This window comes from Castor canadensis, chromosome 2 (genome assembly GCF_047511655.1).
Source record: "Castor canadensis chromosome 2, mCasCan1.hap1v2, whole genome shotgun sequence".
Lineage (NCBI taxonomy): Eukaryota > Metazoa > Chordata > Mammalia > Rodentia > Castoridae > Castor > Castor canadensis.
In genome coordinates, this window is record NC_133387.1 from 187,356,255 (window position 1) to 187,374,611 (window position 18,357).

The following is an 18,357-nucleotide window of genomic DNA, read 5'->3' on the forward strand; positions in this document are numbered from 1 at the left end:
CCAGATCCTGCCTCTAGCATCTCCCTCTGTCCTTTCCCTAAGACTCTGCAGGAGCTTCTCAGAGCCAGTGTAACAGGGACCAGAGTTGGGCTTTAGAGATACGGGCAGAAGAGAAATGCATATTTCTCCATGGGCCCATGTTGTTTGGGGACTAAAACAGTCTTCTGCACCATCAGACATCAATATCTTCATCACTTGTGCAGAAAGGGGGAAAACTAGAGCAACCAGGTGTGTGCTCGGTCCATGCCTGAGCATGTATGCAGAAGGCTCAGGTGCCTATCAGGGCAGACAGTTGTGAGATGGGGAAGGTGACAGAGGACCAGCCTCTGCCAGAGTGACAGGGAAGTGCGCAAACCACTCTGGAACATCATTCTTAGGGCTGGCCCTAAGAAAAGGACCAGGCTTGAAGGAAGGGGACTCCAGCAGCGCTGAAGAGGGATGGGGACGTTTATTTGGGAGGGGCAGAAGAGAAGGGGACAGTAAAATGTTTCATCCAGGTTCTTCCATAGAACTTCTGGACTTTGCTGCCACCCTGTGGACAGAATCTAGAAGGCAGGGCTGTGACTGCCGTTGGCCAAAGACTGACATCTCACTGGAGGACTTAGGATGGATGCTTCTTTCTGAGTCTTGAATTGGGGGTTTTCCTAAGTATGTGCAAATGAATACCCAGGCTCCCATAGGCTTGGATGTCATACTTATGATGTGTCTTTCTGTCAAGGGCTTAGTTCTCTTTGCAGACACACAACACAGGAGGTAGCCTTGCATGGGAGAGACCCAGTCAGGACAGGACCCCAAAGTGTGCCACAATCTCTCAAACTATCCCAGAACAGGAACTCAAAGCTGGGGCTTCAGGAAAGGACCCTTTACAAAGTAGCAGACTGTGCGGGGGTGAGGGAATAAGAAAGACACGCAGAGGTCTGAATTCAGCCTGATGGGAGTAGAATAGCCCATTTAGAAAATGAGGTGGGTGCTCAGCTCATTTTCCCTGCTTATCCCTAGAATGGGACAAGGTGGACAAAGACCCCCTGTCTGCTAAGAGCAGTGTCTCACTCACTCAGAACATGATGCGGATGAGGTGTGCTCCTAGAAATCTCTACCACAGCCTTGTAATTTCTCTAGGCTTTTCCACATTGGGAGCGTGGTGCCCCCAACACCTATGAGCTGGGTACTAATGTGACCCCCATCTTACAAATGATCAGATGGAAGCCTAGGGGGAACAGACACTAGCCAGAAGTTTCACAGCTAGACTGTAACAGGGCCACACTTCACACTTGGGGGTCTCCCATTCCACACAGCACTCCTGTATTGTTCTCAGTATGAATGGAGGTGACCAGGCCTCAGGTGCATTAGCTCTTGGCTCCCTCCCCATGAAAGCTCTATGACAGGAAACCAAGGCAGATCGCCTCTCTCCGGTCTGTCCTCTCCCAAGCTGTTTTTATTTAGTTTTGTATTTTTGTTTTTTTCCTTTGGCAGTACTGGGGTTTGAATTCAGAGTCTCATGTTTGTTAGCCAGGTGCTCTGCCACTTGAACCACACCCCCAGCCCTTTTCGCTTTAGTTATTTTTTGAATATGGCCTCATGTTTTTACCTCAGACTCTCCTCTTTCCTATGCCTCTGGCATAGCTGGGATTGTTGCACCACCAAGCCCAGCTTTTTTGTTGAGATGGGGTCTAGCTATCTTTCTGCCCAGGCTGACCTCAAACTTTAATCTTCCTTATCTGCACCATTCATGTAGTTGGGATTGCAGGTGTGCACCACCATACTTGGCAGGGTCTCTCTTTAAAGACTTTTAAGAAATGATATTCCATTCCTTCCCTTGCAGGCTCCTGAGCTAATTCGTGTTAGGAATAGCATTGGCATAAAGTTTTTCCTACAATGTAACCTGCACATCTCCAGACAGAAGAAAGAGAGCAGGCAGGACAGGCTTCTATTTCAGGGAGGGGTGTTCTTGGCCCCTAAAATCCAGGGTTTCATTCTCTAACCATGACAGCCAGGGCTGGCCAATCACAGACCTCCACAGGATGGCTTAAATTATAGGGGACCAAGTTAGAAAAAAGAGAAAAAAAAAAAAAAGCCCAACTCCCAGCACTGTATTACAGATAATTAATTATTGGCTGCTTGTGTGCATTGGTGGGGCCCCCAGGACCTCTCACTGGTGAAGGCACTTGGTATGGCCAGGGAAGAAGGCCAATGCCTTGGTGTCAGGTCAGGGCTTTGTCAGACCACTGGACCCTGCTCAACTTCATCCTCCTCCCTTCTACCCCTCCACTCCCCTCCAATCAAGGGAGGAGCTGTCCTCTCTTGCCCACCACTCCTCCCCAAACACTTGGAGGGAGGAAGAGGGAGTGATTAGCATGGGGCATTGTCCCCGGATAATGGGCCCCAGCTGTCTCATGAAAGAAGAGACAAAGCGCCTGGCGGCTCCACACGCATTATCCCCTCGTTAAATCTCTGTTATTAGATTAGATTCAAAATGTATTGATTCAGAGGCTGGGAGGAGGTGGTGGAAGGGAGGAGAATCTGGCTTGTGGTTGCTGAACCTCACTCCCCACTCCTTAACCCAACCAGGAAACGTTTCCTACTCTATGTTCTTGCAGAAAAATCTTCCCTCAGCCCATCCCATGGCCTTGAGCTCAGCCTCCCTGCTTGGGCTCTCCTGAAAGCTGCTGAGTGTCCATTCCTGACAGGTGCCCTTGAAATCCTTGAGCACAGGGGGTCTGGAGCAGCTCCAGCCCTTTTGCAGAGGGCTGAAGGGTTAGAGCCTGGCACTTTGAATATCTCTGATGGAATCTTTTTAGTAGAAAGGACAGCTTTGGAAAGCAGGGTAGGTGGAAAAGATGAGAACTGGGGGTATTTGGGAGGTGAGTAGAGAAAGCTGCAGGAGGGGAGTGGAGATGAGAGAGAACTGCACTTATAAAGACAGTTCTTTCCTCAGAAGAGTTGTCTCCTGAGGAAAGAATCAGAGGCAATGGGCCAATGTGGCAACAGGAGGGGAGGAAGCAGGTTCCGGGAGGTATACAAGTGGAAGTGAAAATCTGTGTCTGCATATTCCCTAGACAGAGCAAAGATCTCCTTGGGAGAAGTCCAAAATCAGTATTGATGGACAGGAGTTAGCGCACGGGAGGATTCTGCAGCCCCTGGCCTCAGTTTCCAATCCCTGAGAAGCCTGAGAAGCTTGATCAATGAGCGGATCAGATGTGGCTAGTGGAGCACAAGATGTTACATGTGGCGGCTTGTTCGCAAGGTGGTTAATTGGCTGCCTCATTGCAGGGCTCTGTTGCCCCATTGATTATGGGTGAAGGTTGAAGAGGGGGAGATAGACAATCAATAGGTTGATTAGTGTCTTACTAGCTCTCTGGTTGGACACTTTGTCAATAACCACCCACTTACTGGCCAGTGGTGCATTGACGGTGCCAAACTGCCCACCTTTCTATCCCTGTGGCCTGAAAATGACTGATTCAAGCAAGTCCTAGTATGTGGGACAGCTTTTGGTTTTAAGACCAGGTTCCAGGGGCCATCCTGAGTGAGGAGGGATGAACAGTCCCCGGCTGTTGCCCAATGTTGCTCAGCTCAAGGCAACAATGGTGAGTGGAATCCAGGCTCCAGCACTACAATCTCCTTCTTTTTTTGAAAGACCCTGATCCCTACTCAGCAACAAAACAAAGTAAGTGTTAAGTCCCTAAATCACATCAAAAGTTCCTATATCTGGGGCAGAGGCAGTGGATGAGACCTCATTCCCACTTCACCTTAGAAATAAGCAGCCAGTTAGTACTTGGTGGGTTCTTTCTGCATGCTGGAGAATGTGGGGAGAGAAGAAGTTGAGGGAAGCTAAGCCAGGTGAGTCCCCTTCCTCAACTTCTCAGCTCCTTCAGACACAAAGAACCCAAGGACCCACCACCCATCCTCCTGGATAGTTGCAGAGTTTGGTGTTAGGGGAATATATCATTTCAGGTATTCCATGTAGAATCTTTTATAATTGGCTTAACTGGAACATTTGGGGAGGAGGTGAAAATGATAGAACTCACCCCAGGTATTTTTTGGGGGGTCCTGATGCTTAAGTCTGCCAGCATTTAACCACTTCTGCCAGAGTCACAGGCAGCCCAAGACATGGGGAGGGATAATGTTGGACTGCATAATCAGAAAAGGCCTTATCTATACATTGTGGGTACTAAGAAAGGTCGCCTTTGGTGGGATCTAGTTTTCCTCTTCTCTGACTACTCAGTATGTAGATGGAGTGGTGCAGTCAGGGTGTTTCTTAGCATGACTTAAGCCCTGATGTCTGAGACAGACGGCCAGGATATGAGAAGTAAGATCAAACAGCATTATCCCAACTCTGCCTTCTTCACAGTCCTGCTTTCTGGTGGATGTGCCAGGTGTTGGCCGCTGAGAGTCCCCAATGCAGACTTGTAAATCCAAGCCTTGGCTTGCTTTCTTGGAGGTTTAAAGGTAAGCGCCAAACCAATGGGTGCTGGCCATGGTGCTGAAGTTCTGAACTGCTTTATAGGATCCACTTGCTGGGAGAGAGCTTGCTCCCACCTTCGCTGAGAGATCATGAGCTAAATGTTCACAGTCCTCATCTTTACCCCATAAGTCCCACCTCCTACTGTTTCTTATTTATAATTGCTACCATTTCATCCCTCCTCCTTTCCTGGGCCAGGTAACATCTAACAACTAAAACTACAGGTAATTCTCAAACCTCATTTCTACCAGTAACTTTCAACTATTTCTTCCACCCTCCAACCTTTCCCCAAAGCTGCTGACAAATGATTGAGAAGAGAGTTTCAGCCTTCATTGTGTTTATTACCCCACTCCCACCCCACCAGCTGATGGAGCATGAATGGTAGGGAAGTGGCCACAGGTGAGGTGAAGAAAGAGACACTAGGGGTTGGGTAAACCTAGTGCAGATTTATCAGGCACCTGCAGTAGAGAACTGGTTTTGCCTTCAGTCTAAAAACAAGACTGGTGGAAGTGAGCTTTATTCAGAGAAGTGCTAATGGGGAAACTGAGACTTAATGCATAGATAAGTAGAGTGAAGTTAGGGAATGGTGGGTTTCTCCTGATCTAAGATAGCATGTTTTAAAGTCATAAATGGCAGTTGGAGTGATGAGGGAAGGATTTAAGGCTCTTGAACACTAAGTTTGGGGAGAAGGGCACGGACAACAGTTTGGGATTGCTTAGATGAACTGGTAGAAATGGAATAATGCTATATCTGTGTCTTGGGAATGTCCCGGGCATCCCCTGGGCCTGAAGGATATAAGCAGAAATCCTCCATCCCATCCTAGCCAACCCCACATCCCCTCCCTGCTGGGCTCTGTCCACTCAGGAATAATTCCAGATGGACCAAAGTGTGACCAAAGTGATGCTGTAGGCCAGCACTGCCAGCAGGTAGATGCGGAAGAGCAGCTTGTCCAGCACAGACCCCACGCGCAGCCAGTCCCGGGCCACCTCCCGTATCTCTTCCCGTTTCTCCAGGTAGTGCCGGATGGAGGACAGCTCCTGCAGTAGCCCACGCACAGCCAGAGAGGTCTCCCGCGGTGGTGGGGGAGGACTGCCTCTGCCCCTTGGTGCTTTCTCCAAGTCCTGGGGTCCCCCCAAATGACTGCAGTGGTTTCCCATGGCTGAAAGAAAGGCAGACACTGGTAAAAGAGGGAGGCAAGTGGGGTGACCTGAATACTGCCTAATTTGTTTCTACAGTCTGAAGGGTTTTTTTTTATTATGAACAATTTCAGATATAAAACTGTAGAGAATAACTCACATATTTGTATACTTACCATATAACTTAAGCTACTTAAAAAGCCAATATAATGGAGAGTCCCTGTATACCTCTCCTTAGTCACATCCTCCATCCTTTCTCCAAACCATCACTATCATGAAATTAGTATTTATCCTTCCTGTGCATTTTTTAATCTTATGGTTTTTCTCAGCAAATCTGACATCCATTATTTCACCTGAACCTTACAGTAACCCCATGAGAAAGGTCCTATAGGAGAGATTACTATCCCCACTTTTCTATGATGGTGCTGAAATTCAGAGAAGGTAAGTGATGAATGTAGCAGGAGCAACAAAAAGGAGATCACCAAGGCCAGGTACCTGGACTCCCAATCCTCTGCTCTTGGCTACACCACATTGCCTCAGAAGGGGGCAGCTGGCCAGAGTCACTAGCCTCTTCTCCGTGATGTCAAGTCCTCTGGACAAAAAAAATACACGCTCAGAGATGGCTGCCTTCACCAAGTGAAACTGGGCACTAGGCTGGTGGACTACTTCACCAGCTCATGATGAAATAGTGAAGTGTTCTTAGCTAGGTCAGATGTCTTGTGTAAAAGGCCTGGATCAGCCAAGAGGAAGGACAAAAAAGAGTGAGTGGGGAAGGAGAATCAAAGACACAAGCTTAGAGTCAGGTGGGCCTGGGTTCAAATCAAGTTTCCTCAAGTTCCTGCTTCTGTAATGTAGGGCAAGTGATTTAACCTTCCTATGCCTCTCTTTCCTCATTTGGAACACGAGAATGAGAATCTTATTGGGTTGTCATGAGTGTCGCGTGTGATAATGCACAGAAAGTGTTTTGCGTGTGCCTGGCACAGAGGGCTGGATGAATGAACCAACCACACAGCCAAACACTATCGACAACAACACACGAAACAATTGCTCAGGAAGAAGAGGTATGAACTACTCCATGTCTAGTGAGTTTTTGAGCCCCATCTCTGCGTCATAGATGTTTGAATCAGAAAGCCTTGATCTTTGAGCAGTTTAGAATGAGACAGTTTTAGAAATCCCAGCTGCAGTGTTTAATCATATGAAGCAAGGAGGCCAACAACTTCCTGAAGAACATTTATTTGACCTCACTTACCGGTCCACCTAAGAGGCCATTCATAATCTAGAACGCTGAGCTCCTGATAGGCTCAGCCTCTAGGACTCCTCCAGCCTGTCCACCCAGGCTGAGGAGAGGTATGCAAGTGAAACAAGAGTTCGGATTGACACGTTTGACTGAAGTCTATCTACTTCCAATAAGTCTAGGCGAGAGGCACCGTGTGTAGGACCAGACCCAATTCCCAGGTCCTGGACAGAATCCTTGGCGCACCACAAGATATGGTCTCTTTGTATCGGATTCTTCTTTTCTCTCTCTCACCTGAACAGTCATCAGTCTTCGTGGCTTGGGAGGTGGCTGGAGGCCTGTGGGAGGTCGGCTGCTCCCCTTGGCCGAGTAGCCTGGCAATTCTCTCCAGGACCAGGTGCCGCAGCCAGGCAGGCACGGGTTTCTGTAGGTCTTGCTTGTGTACCAGCCGCACGATGAGGATGGTCTCAGCTAAGCTTATCACCAGCAGAGCCATGCACACCACAAAGTAGACACCTGTGCACAAAGCAGAACAGGGGTGGGGGGAGAGACACAGACAGTGGGTGGAAGCCAGGTTCTCACCAGACTGAACTCTTCACGGAGGGGAGGCCTTACCAATGAGTGGCGTGCCGATGGCAGTGGCCGGTAGAGTGTCAGACACAATGATCAGGAAGACCGAGTAGCCCAGGAGAAGTGTGATCTTGAAGGAGACCCTCTCGCCACTGTCTGGGGGCAGGTAGAAGCCCACAATGTCCACGACCATGAGGAAGATGCTGGGCAGGAGCAGGCTTACTGCATAAAATAGGGGCCGCCGGCGGATGACCACCTGGGACCAGGAAAGGAGTTTGGGGACAGCCTGGAGCAGGCAGGCTCTGCACCCAGGAACTACCAACCCTCCAAACCACACCCCATTGCCTTGTGGAGCTTTCAGCGTGGATTGCTCAGGGAAAGAAACAGACAGAGCCCACATTCTGCCTCTCATCTAATTCACTGACATTCCAGGGGACGTGGGTGACTCTGGAGTTGGGAAAAGGATGATGAAATCTTCCCACTATGCCTCTGGAAGTCACCCTGGGTGGGAAGGTCTAAAAGTTCTAGTCCCCACTTTACCCACAGCCACTCCCACTCACGTAAAACTTCATTTCTGCGTAACTGTCGCTGCTTTCACTGAACTCCTGAAACTGGGTGAGCACAGCCAGCAGCTCCCACTCGCCCTGATTCATGAACACACTCTTGTCAGACTTCACTTTTTCTGGCAAGCGCCACAGGGAGACGTTGATGTCCTGGACTGAAAGAGAAACAAACAGGACCAGCTTTGGAATTTAGCACTCAGAGGCTGTGATCCTGTGAAGGTGGAGCATGGAGTGAGCAGCAGCTAAGGGACCCTAATGTCAGAGCCTTGGACCTCAGAACCATATAAGCCATTTGTTAGAAAGCACACACACATGCACGCACCCCCCAAGCACCCTTCTAGGTCCTTGTAAGAGCAACTCATTTAGGATATGAATGCATCAACCTTCCTTGCCTTGACAGAACTACCTGTCTTTGAAGGCGAATTAGGAACATAAGAAAAATCTTCATAGCATTGTACTGGGATTTGAACTCAGGGCCTTACACTTGCTAGGGAGGTACTCTATCACCTGAGCCACATTCTCAGCCCTTGGTGCTTTATTTATTATTTATCTATCGGATTGTTTGTTTATTTGTTTTGTTGGTACTGGGGGTTAAAGTCAGGGCTTCCAGCTTGTGAGGCAGGTGCCCTACTGCTTGAGCCTCTACCCTGCTTTGGTTAATTTTGAGATAGGTATGCCCAGGTTTGCCTAGACCATAATCCTATTTCTATTTCCTACTAGCTGGGATGGCAGGTATGTGCTACCATGCCCAGCGTTTCCTATTGGCATAGATGGGTTTTTGTGAACTTTTTCGCCCTGGCTGACTTTGAACTGCCATCCTCCTGACTTTCACCTCCTGAGCAGCTAGGATTACAGGTCTGAGCCATAACACACTACTACCATAATTTTTTAACGGAATGAATAGATAGGAAGAGAAATGGAAGATGCGTTTCTTCAGTCGGGCAGTGTTCACCCTCTGGTGACCACATAGTGTTTATTCACTCGGTAAAATTTGAAATCTAATGGCGGGCTAGAAACCGTGCCCCGCCCTCTCTCAGTTTATGAGAAAAGCAGACACTGAATGAATATTGATAAATAAAAGAGGTGGTGGGAGAGACAGGGCATTTAAAAACTGTATCGCATGGGTGGCTAGTCTAGGGGGTTAGGGAGGCTCCCCAGGAGCTGATATTTAGGGGCCTACCAGAAAGGTGAGGAGAAAGGCTATCCGGGCTGGGTGGGACAGGAGGGAGAGCGGGAGAGAGAGGAGGTGTAGGTAGCCTAGGAGAGGAAGCAGCGTGTGACAAAGAGAATGTGGGGGCTCTGGGCCTCAGGACAAAGGCAGCTGGGCTGGCCCGAGCGTGTGCCAGAGGAAGCTGGAGGGTTGCACTGTGTGCAGGACCAGGTCAAGGATTTGGATTGTGTCCCAGGACTGCTGGGAAACCGTCGAGGGTTTTAAGTGACAGATCAGATTTGCATTTTAATAAGAGCTCACTGGCTGCTAAGAGGAGCACGGACTGGAGGGGAACAATAATGACTGGGGAGACCAGGTAGGAGGCTAATGCAGAGTCCTGGGCAGGAGATGAGGGTGGCTTGGTTAGGAGAGGGGGTGAGGAGAAGTGGGTGGGTCTGAGAGACATGTAGTGCGGATCCTTTTGGGGTATTGGAAAAGAGCTGTTTCTTACAGAAACAGTTCACACTGTGTCACTAAATCCTTACAACAACCAGGGAAAGAGTGAGGGCAGCAATACGGGCCCTATTTGGAGGAAGAAGAAACAGGCTGCTTGACATTAAAAAAACAAGTGGCAGAGACAGGCATGGTGGTACATGCCTGTAATCCCAGCACTCGGGGGCTGAAGCAGGCCAGCTTGAGCTACATGGCAAGACCTGGGTGGGGGGGAGGGAGAGAGAAAGAAGAAAGAAGAAGAAGGAGGAGGAAGAGGAGGAGGAGGAGAAGAAGAAAAAGAAGAAGAAGAAGGAGAAGGAGAAGGAGAAGAAGAGGAGGAGGAGGAAAAGAAAGAAAGAATAAAGAATAAAAAAGAATGAAAGAAAGAGAAAGAATAAAGGAAGAGAAGTGGTTGAAGCTGAGACACAGCTCGGTAGCAGAGTGCATACATAGTATATGTGAGGTCCTGGATTCAATCCCCAGCACAGAAAGAAGGAAAGGAAGGAAGGGAGGGAGGGAAGGAAGGGTGGAAGGAAGGGAGGAAGATGAAAATAAGTGGTAAGTTGAATAGAGAGAATGCACTCTAGACAGTGCTCCTGGCTCAGGTGTCCAGCCCTCCCCAACCACTCCCCTCCACTCCCTGCTCAAAGCCCACATACTCACTGGTGTGCAGCCAGCTAGTGAAGGTCAGTGAGCAGTTCTGTACGTCAAAGGGGAAGTTATAGATGTTGAGGCTACAAGCGGTCACCACCTGAAAGGGCTTGTAGTTCTGGACCTCACCCTGATGCCGAACATACACATACGGGATACTTGGAGACTTCCCCACGTCCACACTGGCCAGAGAAGAGGGATCAGTTTAGGAACTCAAGAGGCAGATCCAGCCCCAGGTGTCTGAAGATCTTTGTGCAGCCCAATCAGGAAAGAAATTCAGGGAGGGTAGACGCAGCAGGGCAACGTGTACAGTTTGGTCTGGCCTCAGTTTCCCAACATTCTTATCTATCTTAGGTTTCCTGACTCACCATTGTCACTATTTTCTAAAGCAGTAAAGAGCATTTCTCCTTCACTTATCTGCAACCTAACCACAAATCCAAGGATGGAATCCATGCACCTCAAGCCCACCAACTGTAGGGAACTTGCCCCGAATCTATCATGCCCTCAGAACTTGGCTTCCAGAGCCAGCAGGACTTGGGAGGAGAACAGAACCTTGTATTCTATCCCCATTCTGATTTCTCTTTGTTTCTCATTCCTAGAAGTGCTTGAAAATTAGAATAATTTTCTCTGGAGGAAAGAGAGCTAAAGAAATCATGGTAAGAATTAGGAGAACCCAGAAAAGGTCAACAAGACTTCATACTGGTTTTTTGAGACCCTTAAGCTCTTTCAAGTGTCCACATGGCATAAGGTGGACTAAGCCCATGGTTTTAGCCTTCAATTTTGAGTGGAGTAAGGCTGAGAGATAAAAAGTCAAGACTAAGCTTACTTCATTGTTGTAAATGGGAGTGGAGCCTGAAACAGATTTCCCAGAACCCCTTCCACCTGAACTTTACAGGGCATTGGAAGGGTAAGGTCAAGGTCAACTTCCTCCCTTGGGAAAGTCATAGAGTTGAATAATGCAGCGGTTATTAGGTGGATTCAACTGTTCCCACAGCCCACCCTGATTTCCCTTACTCTTGAACTCAAAACTCCTGTTGGTGGACCCTGAATGATCCTGCATGATGGGAAGAAGGTCTGCTGGCTGAGACCAAATGGTCCCATGCTTGGGTGCTGTGAGTAAGGCTGATGGGTTCCTCTTCATATTGGAGGGGCAATTTGTGGCCTGTTAGGCACATGTGTGACTTAGGAGTTTTGAACATGTTCTTTGGCTCCAAATCTCCTCATGGTTGGGAGCAGTGGCTGCCATCAACGTTCTATTCCTTTCCAAAACTTAACTGTCCCTTTAAAAAATCCAGCTGTCCCCATTAGGCTATTGTAACTCAGTGTGAGCTCATTCACTGACATCTTTCCACATGCTGGGGCCCTTAGACTAACAAGTAGAGTCTCAACATCAGGCATAGGAAAGGAGAAGTTTTATAAAAGAGAACATATGGAAAAAAGACAAAGGTCAAGCTCAGTTGATCTACAACCTGAAGTCTGAATGAGACATGTGAATGCAGCATCAGTGATCTTGCCTCCCAGTGCCTGGCTTCTTCAGCTCCTGAACTCCCCCATCCCCCCAGCCTCTGATGACAGTACTCACAATTCATTGATGAGAATGTCGGGGACCCAGATGCTGTCCGTGGGGATGGACAACTTGGTGATGTTGTCAAAGTCCTCAGGATTCCACTGGAGAAACTCATCAGTCCAGAACTGGGGGGAGGAGCAGGAATGGTGATGGGCAGTCCCTCCACCTTGGGAGGGTTGCTTACATGTCAGGCAGTCTTGACCCCTCATGCCCAGGCAATAGGTGAACATCTTCTTGGGGAAGTATGAGATGAGTGTCCATGGCACACAAGTCCTCTCAGTGATAACTGAGAGGTCTCCCCTTCCCCCCGCACCCGTACTCTCCGTGCATACATAACAACCCAGGCTGATGCTGCATCTCTCCTGGAGGGCACACAGCTATTTGTAATGTTGTGAGACCACCCCCCAGACACCACATGCAGGATCTTGGACAAATAGCTATCTGAGTCTTGCTCTGCATACATATAAATGGAAATAACATTCATCTCACTGAGTAGAGATCATTACTGTTAAGTTTGAACTCAGGGCTTTGCACTTGCAACATAGGCACTCTACTGCTTGAGCCATGCCTCCAGTTCATTTTGCTCTGGTTATTTTGGAGATGGGGTCTTATGAACTATTTGCCTGGGTTGGCCTTGAACCATCATCCTCATAATTTCAACCTCCCAAGTAATTAAGATTACATGTATGAGTCACTAGCACCTAGCTTACTACTTCTTCTTCTTCTTCTTCTTCTTCTTCTTCTTCTTCTTCTTCTTCTTCTTCTTCTTCTTCTTCTTCTTCTTCTTCTTCTTCTTCTTCTCCTTCTCCTTCTCCTTCTCCTTCTCCTTCTCCTTCTCCTTCTCCTTCTCCTTCTCCTTCTCCTCCTCCTCCTCTTCTTTCTTCTTCTTCTTCTTTCTTCTTCTTCTTCTTCTTCCTTCCTCTTCTTCTTCTTCCTTCCTCTTCCTCTTCCTCTTCTTCTTCTTCTTCTTCTTCCTTTGGTGGGACTGGGGTTTAAATTCATGGTTTTGTGCTTGCAAAGTAGGTGCTCTACTGCTTGAGCCATGTCTCTACTCCCTACTGTTAAGTTTTGATTAATGCATTCTCTATTCCCCTGCCAGAATGGTTAGTCTAAAATGTAAATTTGATCATATCACTCCCTTGCCTAAAATTCTTCAATGGTACCCCATTCTCTCATTGCCAACTGCAACCAGCTGAGCAGACAAGTGACCCTCGGAGTCTGGAGGGTTCTAGAGAAAGGAATTCCAGGCTGCCTTCTCTTGTTTGGGTCCCTTGTCATGACACAGGGTATGCTCTGCACTAAGGGATCCTTCTGTGACAGAAATGGAGTGGTATTTCAGGTATCTCTGGCTTCTTCCTCTACCCCACTCCCTGTCCCATGAGCTGGTGGTAGTGGTAGAACATTCCTGTGATGGTGAGAAGGGAGTTCACAGAGACCATGTATGACAGCTGTGTCTACAGAAGTTCTCAGGCTTGACCTTCTGGGACTTGTCCTCATCTTCAGCCACTTTCATTTCCCCACCGTTCCAACTTCTTCCCCACAACCCCAGGAGCTACTACACCAGAACCTGCCTGTGGACAGCAGCCTCCCTCCCCCGCCAACTCGAGGCCATTGCTCAGCCAAGGCCTGAGATGTACACACACCATGCTCATCAGAAGCTGGATGAGTGGGAATAGGAACAAGTTGTGAAAGCTAAGTAAATGGAACCATACTGTTTCAATCATCCAATTTGGCTGTTGTCCAGTTTGGCTTAACAGAAGGAAGAACTTTCTAGTAGTTAGAGCTGTTTCCTTGAAAGTGAAGTTACTGCCTTATGAGTTCCCAGTTTGAAGGTGGTCCTTCCACAGGAGTTGGGCAGCACTCTTCTGGGAAATTGTGAGGAAACAGAAGGGGCTTGGGGGACCTTCCTGCCCTGAGATGGGAAGATTCCAGATTCCTGGATCTCACACAGAGTGTGCCTCTGAACCTCTCTCCCCACCATCCTGCACCAATGCCTTTAAGGTTCCTGACTCTTTTATTTGGAAAGGTCCCTGGAAGGAGAAGTCCCCTTCCTAGAAAGTGGGGTGAGGGAGGACCTGGTCTGCTTACCTGCCGGTACCAGATGTAAGTGGTCAGTACCTGATTCTTCTCATCCTGGGAAAGGAAAGGGAGTTCAGACAGGTGGTCATGGGACCACATGCACCATCCCCTCAACAAACTGCTTCATTGTGGATCTTTTCTCCTGGGAAGGGAGAGTGAGGGAATGGGCTGAGGGGAAGTGGACAAGCTGGAGCTGCCTAGACAGCCAGGAAAAGTTGGTCTATTACTAGGGTACGCCTATGAAGAAATACAATGATTTCTTTCAATTTCAAGGAAATATGTATATATTATGTATGTATAATATATACCTTCTATTATTACCAACTATTATGTTGTACCATATGTCTCTAAATATTGTATATTTTCATATACTGTATATTATTAAGTTATATAATACATAGTTTACACACACACATGTATATAGGCTGCCTTGGTACGAAATTGAGAGGCATAAAACCACTAGAATAAAAACTCTATCACTCTCTCCCACTCCATCTAATTCTAAGTTTCCCTTTTTGAAGCACCACAGTAACCAGTTTACTGTGTTTCTTTTTAGAGATGATCTAAATGCGATAGCATTGTCTGGTATCGAGGAGGGCATTGACTGTCCTATAGACTGTGAAGTCAGGTCCCATCCCCCACCCCAATGCAGTACTACTACTGCAGCTCTGTGATTGCCTTCCTTACTATAATTATAATTATAATTGATGAATGAATTGATTAGTTAATTGATATGTCCATTGACAGTTATCTATTGTTATCATTTGGTGATGCCTGTCATGTACCAGGGACCAGTGCAAGGCACTGATGGCATAGAGATGAATAGGAGAGTCCTTACCCACACACAGCTGACATAGGGAGATGGTTCCCATCATGCACTGTGTGGACAACCATGTGAAGGAAGTGACCACTGGCTGTACAAGTGTGGGAGTGGAGTTACATAAGCGGCCCAGGCGAGTGCTTTGGGCAGCTGTGCAGTATGTCCATGGCCATGGTGCCAGACCACAGATACTATAGTTCTTGATGGCCACCATGCTAATCAGGTGTCACCTTGGTCTCACATGGCCCTTTCTACCCACAGAAAGATCCATTTCTAATAAAAAGGTAAAGGCAGATTGGTGCTGAGCTCACCACACTGAGGATAGCATAGATAATGACATCGATGGAGACAGTGGTCGGCTTCCTCCAGTCCCGCACAGGCCTCACTGCCTTCTTGTAGTGGGCCAGGAGGTGATCAGACAGTCTCAGCAGCGCAGGCATCGTGCTATTGGGGGTCTGGGGGGCTCCCCTCTGCCTGGCTGGAAAGGAGAACAGCTCAAAGTGGGAGCCAGAGCCCCGAGTCTTCCCCTGGTTCTGTTGCTCTAGATTACAAGTGATAAAAGGAATGTGTCCCTACCTTACGAAACTCCCAGGTCCACCCACAGATTAAAATTCCCATCATTAGAGTGTTTTGTGGAGATTCCTGGTGTTGTAAAGGCGCACTGCATGCTCATTTACAGGACAGCAAGGAGCTGCTTTGTCAGGGCAGGTGACAGGAGACAGATGAGGGCCAAGAAAGGTAGAGAGGAGGCAGGCCTTGTGGGCCTGAAGGGGGAACCTGGGCAGCTAGAGGGAAGTGGGTGGTGGGGGTATGTGATTATTGACAGGCAAGAGAGCCATAAGAAGGTGAGACACCAAGTGCACAGGCACTGACCCCACCAGTATGCCTCCAGGTTCCCTTAGCTAAGGTCAGATCATAGCAAGTACACAGCTCATTGTCTACTTCTTGACCCTAGCATAATACTGGGGGGAGAATAAAGGAAGGTAACCATGCCATGAAAGCTAACATTCCCTTCCCCTCCTGCCAAGGCCACATGTGCTTCAGGGAGAGTTGGTCAGGTCCTTTTCCTAGGGTGTCGAAGTGGGCTAGGAAGGAGGTGGGTGAGGTGTTGGGGGCATGAGAAAGATCCAAACTGCTCCCATGGCAGGAGGTTTCAGGTACTAAAGAGCGATGAGAAAGCCCAACACCTAGGCCTGGCCCTATCCTATGGGAATTTTGTGTGCATCTCAGTTCCCCTCTGTAAAATCGTGGGAGCATTTCCTGAAGGAGGGTATAAAACATGCATATGCACGAGAAAGGACACAGCTAGAGGGCCAGGGTGCAGTCAGAGAGAGGAAGTGGGACTGCAGGGTCTGCCTACTCTTTCCAGACCAGGAAGTAGAAGGCCTAATTTCCACTCAGTAACACTGCTCCTCTTGTTCCACCCCTCACATGTCCCACCATGTAGCAGTCAGTCCTGCAGGTTTCCTCCAGTGTCTCACCCACCCAAACCCTGATAAGCTTCCTTCCTCCCTCAGAAGGACAGAGAAAAGCAGGAAGAGAGGGAAGACAAGAGACTATTTTTTAATTCTCTTTAAAAATAATAACCATTAGCATAGACTTCATTCCAATGTCAGAGCAGCCTGCTGGAGTGGCTAGCATGAGAGCCCATTTTAGAGACAAGGACCCCCAAGGCTCAGGAGGGTGAATATTGTGCCCTGCAAGTGGAGGAACTGAAATTCAAACCAGGTCTCTGGTTTGTGTCTCTTCACAATGCCAGTGACAACCCAGACCCCATTGACTAAGGCTCTGATCCCTTGGAGAGCACTAGATTGATACCAGCTGGCTTCAGAATACAGTGAGAGCCAAGGCTGGGAAGACAGAGTGCAACCCAGCCAAGGAAGCCCACACCACTCCTCACTCATGGCTTGCATTTGCATGAAGCTTCTCCTAATGATAGCTTGTGGGAGAAAATTGTCTCACCCATAATCTTCACATATGTCCCGCCTGTGGGTGGCATCTTTCTCACTGTGCCCCAAGGTGCTCCAGCCTAGCTCTGTAGAGATAGATAGAGACCTCCCTATGGGGGGATTAACATAGTCAGGAGCAGAAGGAGAGATTCCTTTGTGGCTAAATGCTCAGCTTTCAAGTGAGTGAGGAGAGGATAGAGAAGGGGGTACAAAGAAGTCTGCTATCACTGGGGTTAGTCCTGAAAGGGAACAGGAGGAAAGGAAAGCCCAGAAGACCAGTGTAACAAAGCAAGCAAAGATGAGGAAAGGTCACTACATTCCTTCTGGTCCCCACTCTGCTGCTTACAAGCTGTGTGACCTTGAATGAATTACTTCTTTTCTCTGGACCATGGTTATAACAGGAAAAGGTGGACCAAATGAGCTTGAAGAACCCCTGCAGCTCCATTTGATAAGTGTAGGGGCGGGGCAGGGCAAGGAGAAAAGCCCCTCTCCTGGTCCCTGGCTATGTATTTCTGATACACTGGCTACCTCTCTGCTCCACTCTCTGCAAGCCCTGCTCTCACCCCAGTTCTCTACTTTAACCACCAATGCCTGAAAATGCTCACCAATATATGGTGAGCTAGTCGACATTCCTGCAGCCACGCCACTCCAACCTCTCCTTGCCTCTACTCTCTGAAGAGTGAAGCCTCTCTAAACACCGCCAGTGTGTTTCAGAAGCCCCCTTACCTTTTCCCTGAGCCAGGAGCACAGGGAGGACCAAGGCCGGCAGCACCTGCCGGACCCACAGCAGCATCCCACACAAGGGAGGGCCTGGGAGTGGCCGTTCAGGGTGAGTCCCGCCAAAGGCCAGCCTGATCACCTTCTGTTAACCTCCTGTCGCAGCCAGCCTGCCTCTCCAGCCGCTGCCTGCACCTTCTGAGTGCAGCCTGGTACTCCCTGGGCCACCAGAGTTGGGGAGCCTCCAAGTTTTCTTGCTAGCAGCCCTTCAGCTGGATCAGGTTTCAGGGAGGAGAGAAGGGGAGGGAGCTGCTGAGAGGAGAGCCCACTGGCTGATGTCATATGGAAGGAGCTCAGTCCACCCACTCAGCCATGTTTCCCCAAGAAGTAACTTGGGGGTGGGGGCTGCAGGGTCCATGGAGCAGGGAGCAGCCTGCCTGCTGGGAGGTGCAGCAGGCTGCGCTATCTTTTATGTCCCAAGGCAACTATGTTTCAGTGGCACTGGGCTGGCTGAGTGGGGTGGCTTAGGCAGGAGCAGGAGGCCACTCTTTTGTTCCGCAGGGTGACATAATATCCCTAGTCAAGCAGGGGACCGGGCACCTCTGTAGACAGAGGGAGGGTACCTGGTACACCACAGGTCTACTCCTTTGTTCTCCTCCAAATATTAATATTTAAGTAGTAAAATATATTTTATATGTGTTTGTTTTGTACATTTTTCCAGATGTAATAAAAATATAATAGCAGTCCATGCTAATTATAGAAAATTAAAATCATCCATAGACTTCTGTCCAGAAACAATTACTGTTAACATTCTTCTACATATGGTATATATTCTCCTATAATTTCCTTTCATAATATGTGTATAATAAAGTAAACATATGATATATATATAATTTTGAATCTCTCTCTTCTTTGTTTTTGCTTAGTAGCAGTTCATAAGGATTTTCAATACCTTCATTTTAAATGGGGC

General features: G+C 48.3%; 1 protein-coding gene across 2 annotated transcripts; it reads right to left on the reverse strand.

The window, feature by feature from the left end:
• Positions 1 to 4,788: 4,788 nt before the first annotated feature.
• On the reverse strand, positions 4,789 to 17,683 carry Htr3a (5-hydroxytryptamine receptor 3A). 2 transcript variants are annotated; one of them, XM_074066694.1, is made up of 9 exons: positions 17,397 to 17,683; positions 15,033 to 15,195; positions 13,911 to 13,955; positions 11,838 to 11,947; positions 10,268 to 10,437; positions 7,960 to 8,117; positions 7,445 to 7,655; positions 7,124 to 7,345; positions 4,789 to 5,618 (listed from the first exon to the last, which is right to left on the reverse strand). In XM_074066694.1, the coding sequence occupies exons 2-9, from the start codon at positions 15,159 to 15,161 to the stop codon at positions 5,320 to 5,322; spliced, it is 1,344 nt and encodes a 447-aa protein (XP_073922795.1). In that variant the 5' UTR covers positions 15,162 to 15,195; positions 17,397 to 17,683; the 3' UTR covers positions 4,789 to 5,319. The 2 variants fall into 2 exon arrangements, with proteins under 2 accessions (XP_073922795.1, XP_020035706.1); XM_020180117.2 differs by having other exon boundaries at positions 15,033 to 15,199.
• Between the last annotated feature and the right edge of the window lie 674 nt (positions 17,684 to 18,357).

Bases quoted from the DNA above. Each gene is read 5' to 3' on its own strand.
- Htr3a (XM_020180117.2), bottom strand. From the start codon at position 17,463: ATGCTGCTGTGGGTCCGGCAGGTGCTGCCGGCCTTGGTCCTCCCTGTG. The intron at 8,118-10,267 runs GTGAGTATGTGG...TTTCTCTTTCAG, and splicing joins CACTAGCTGGCTGCACACCA to TCCAGGACATCAACGTCTCC. The intron at 5,619-7,123 runs GTGAGAGAGAGA...CCTTTCTTTCAG, and splicing joins GAAGACTGATGACTGTTCAG to CCATGGGAAACCACTGCAGT.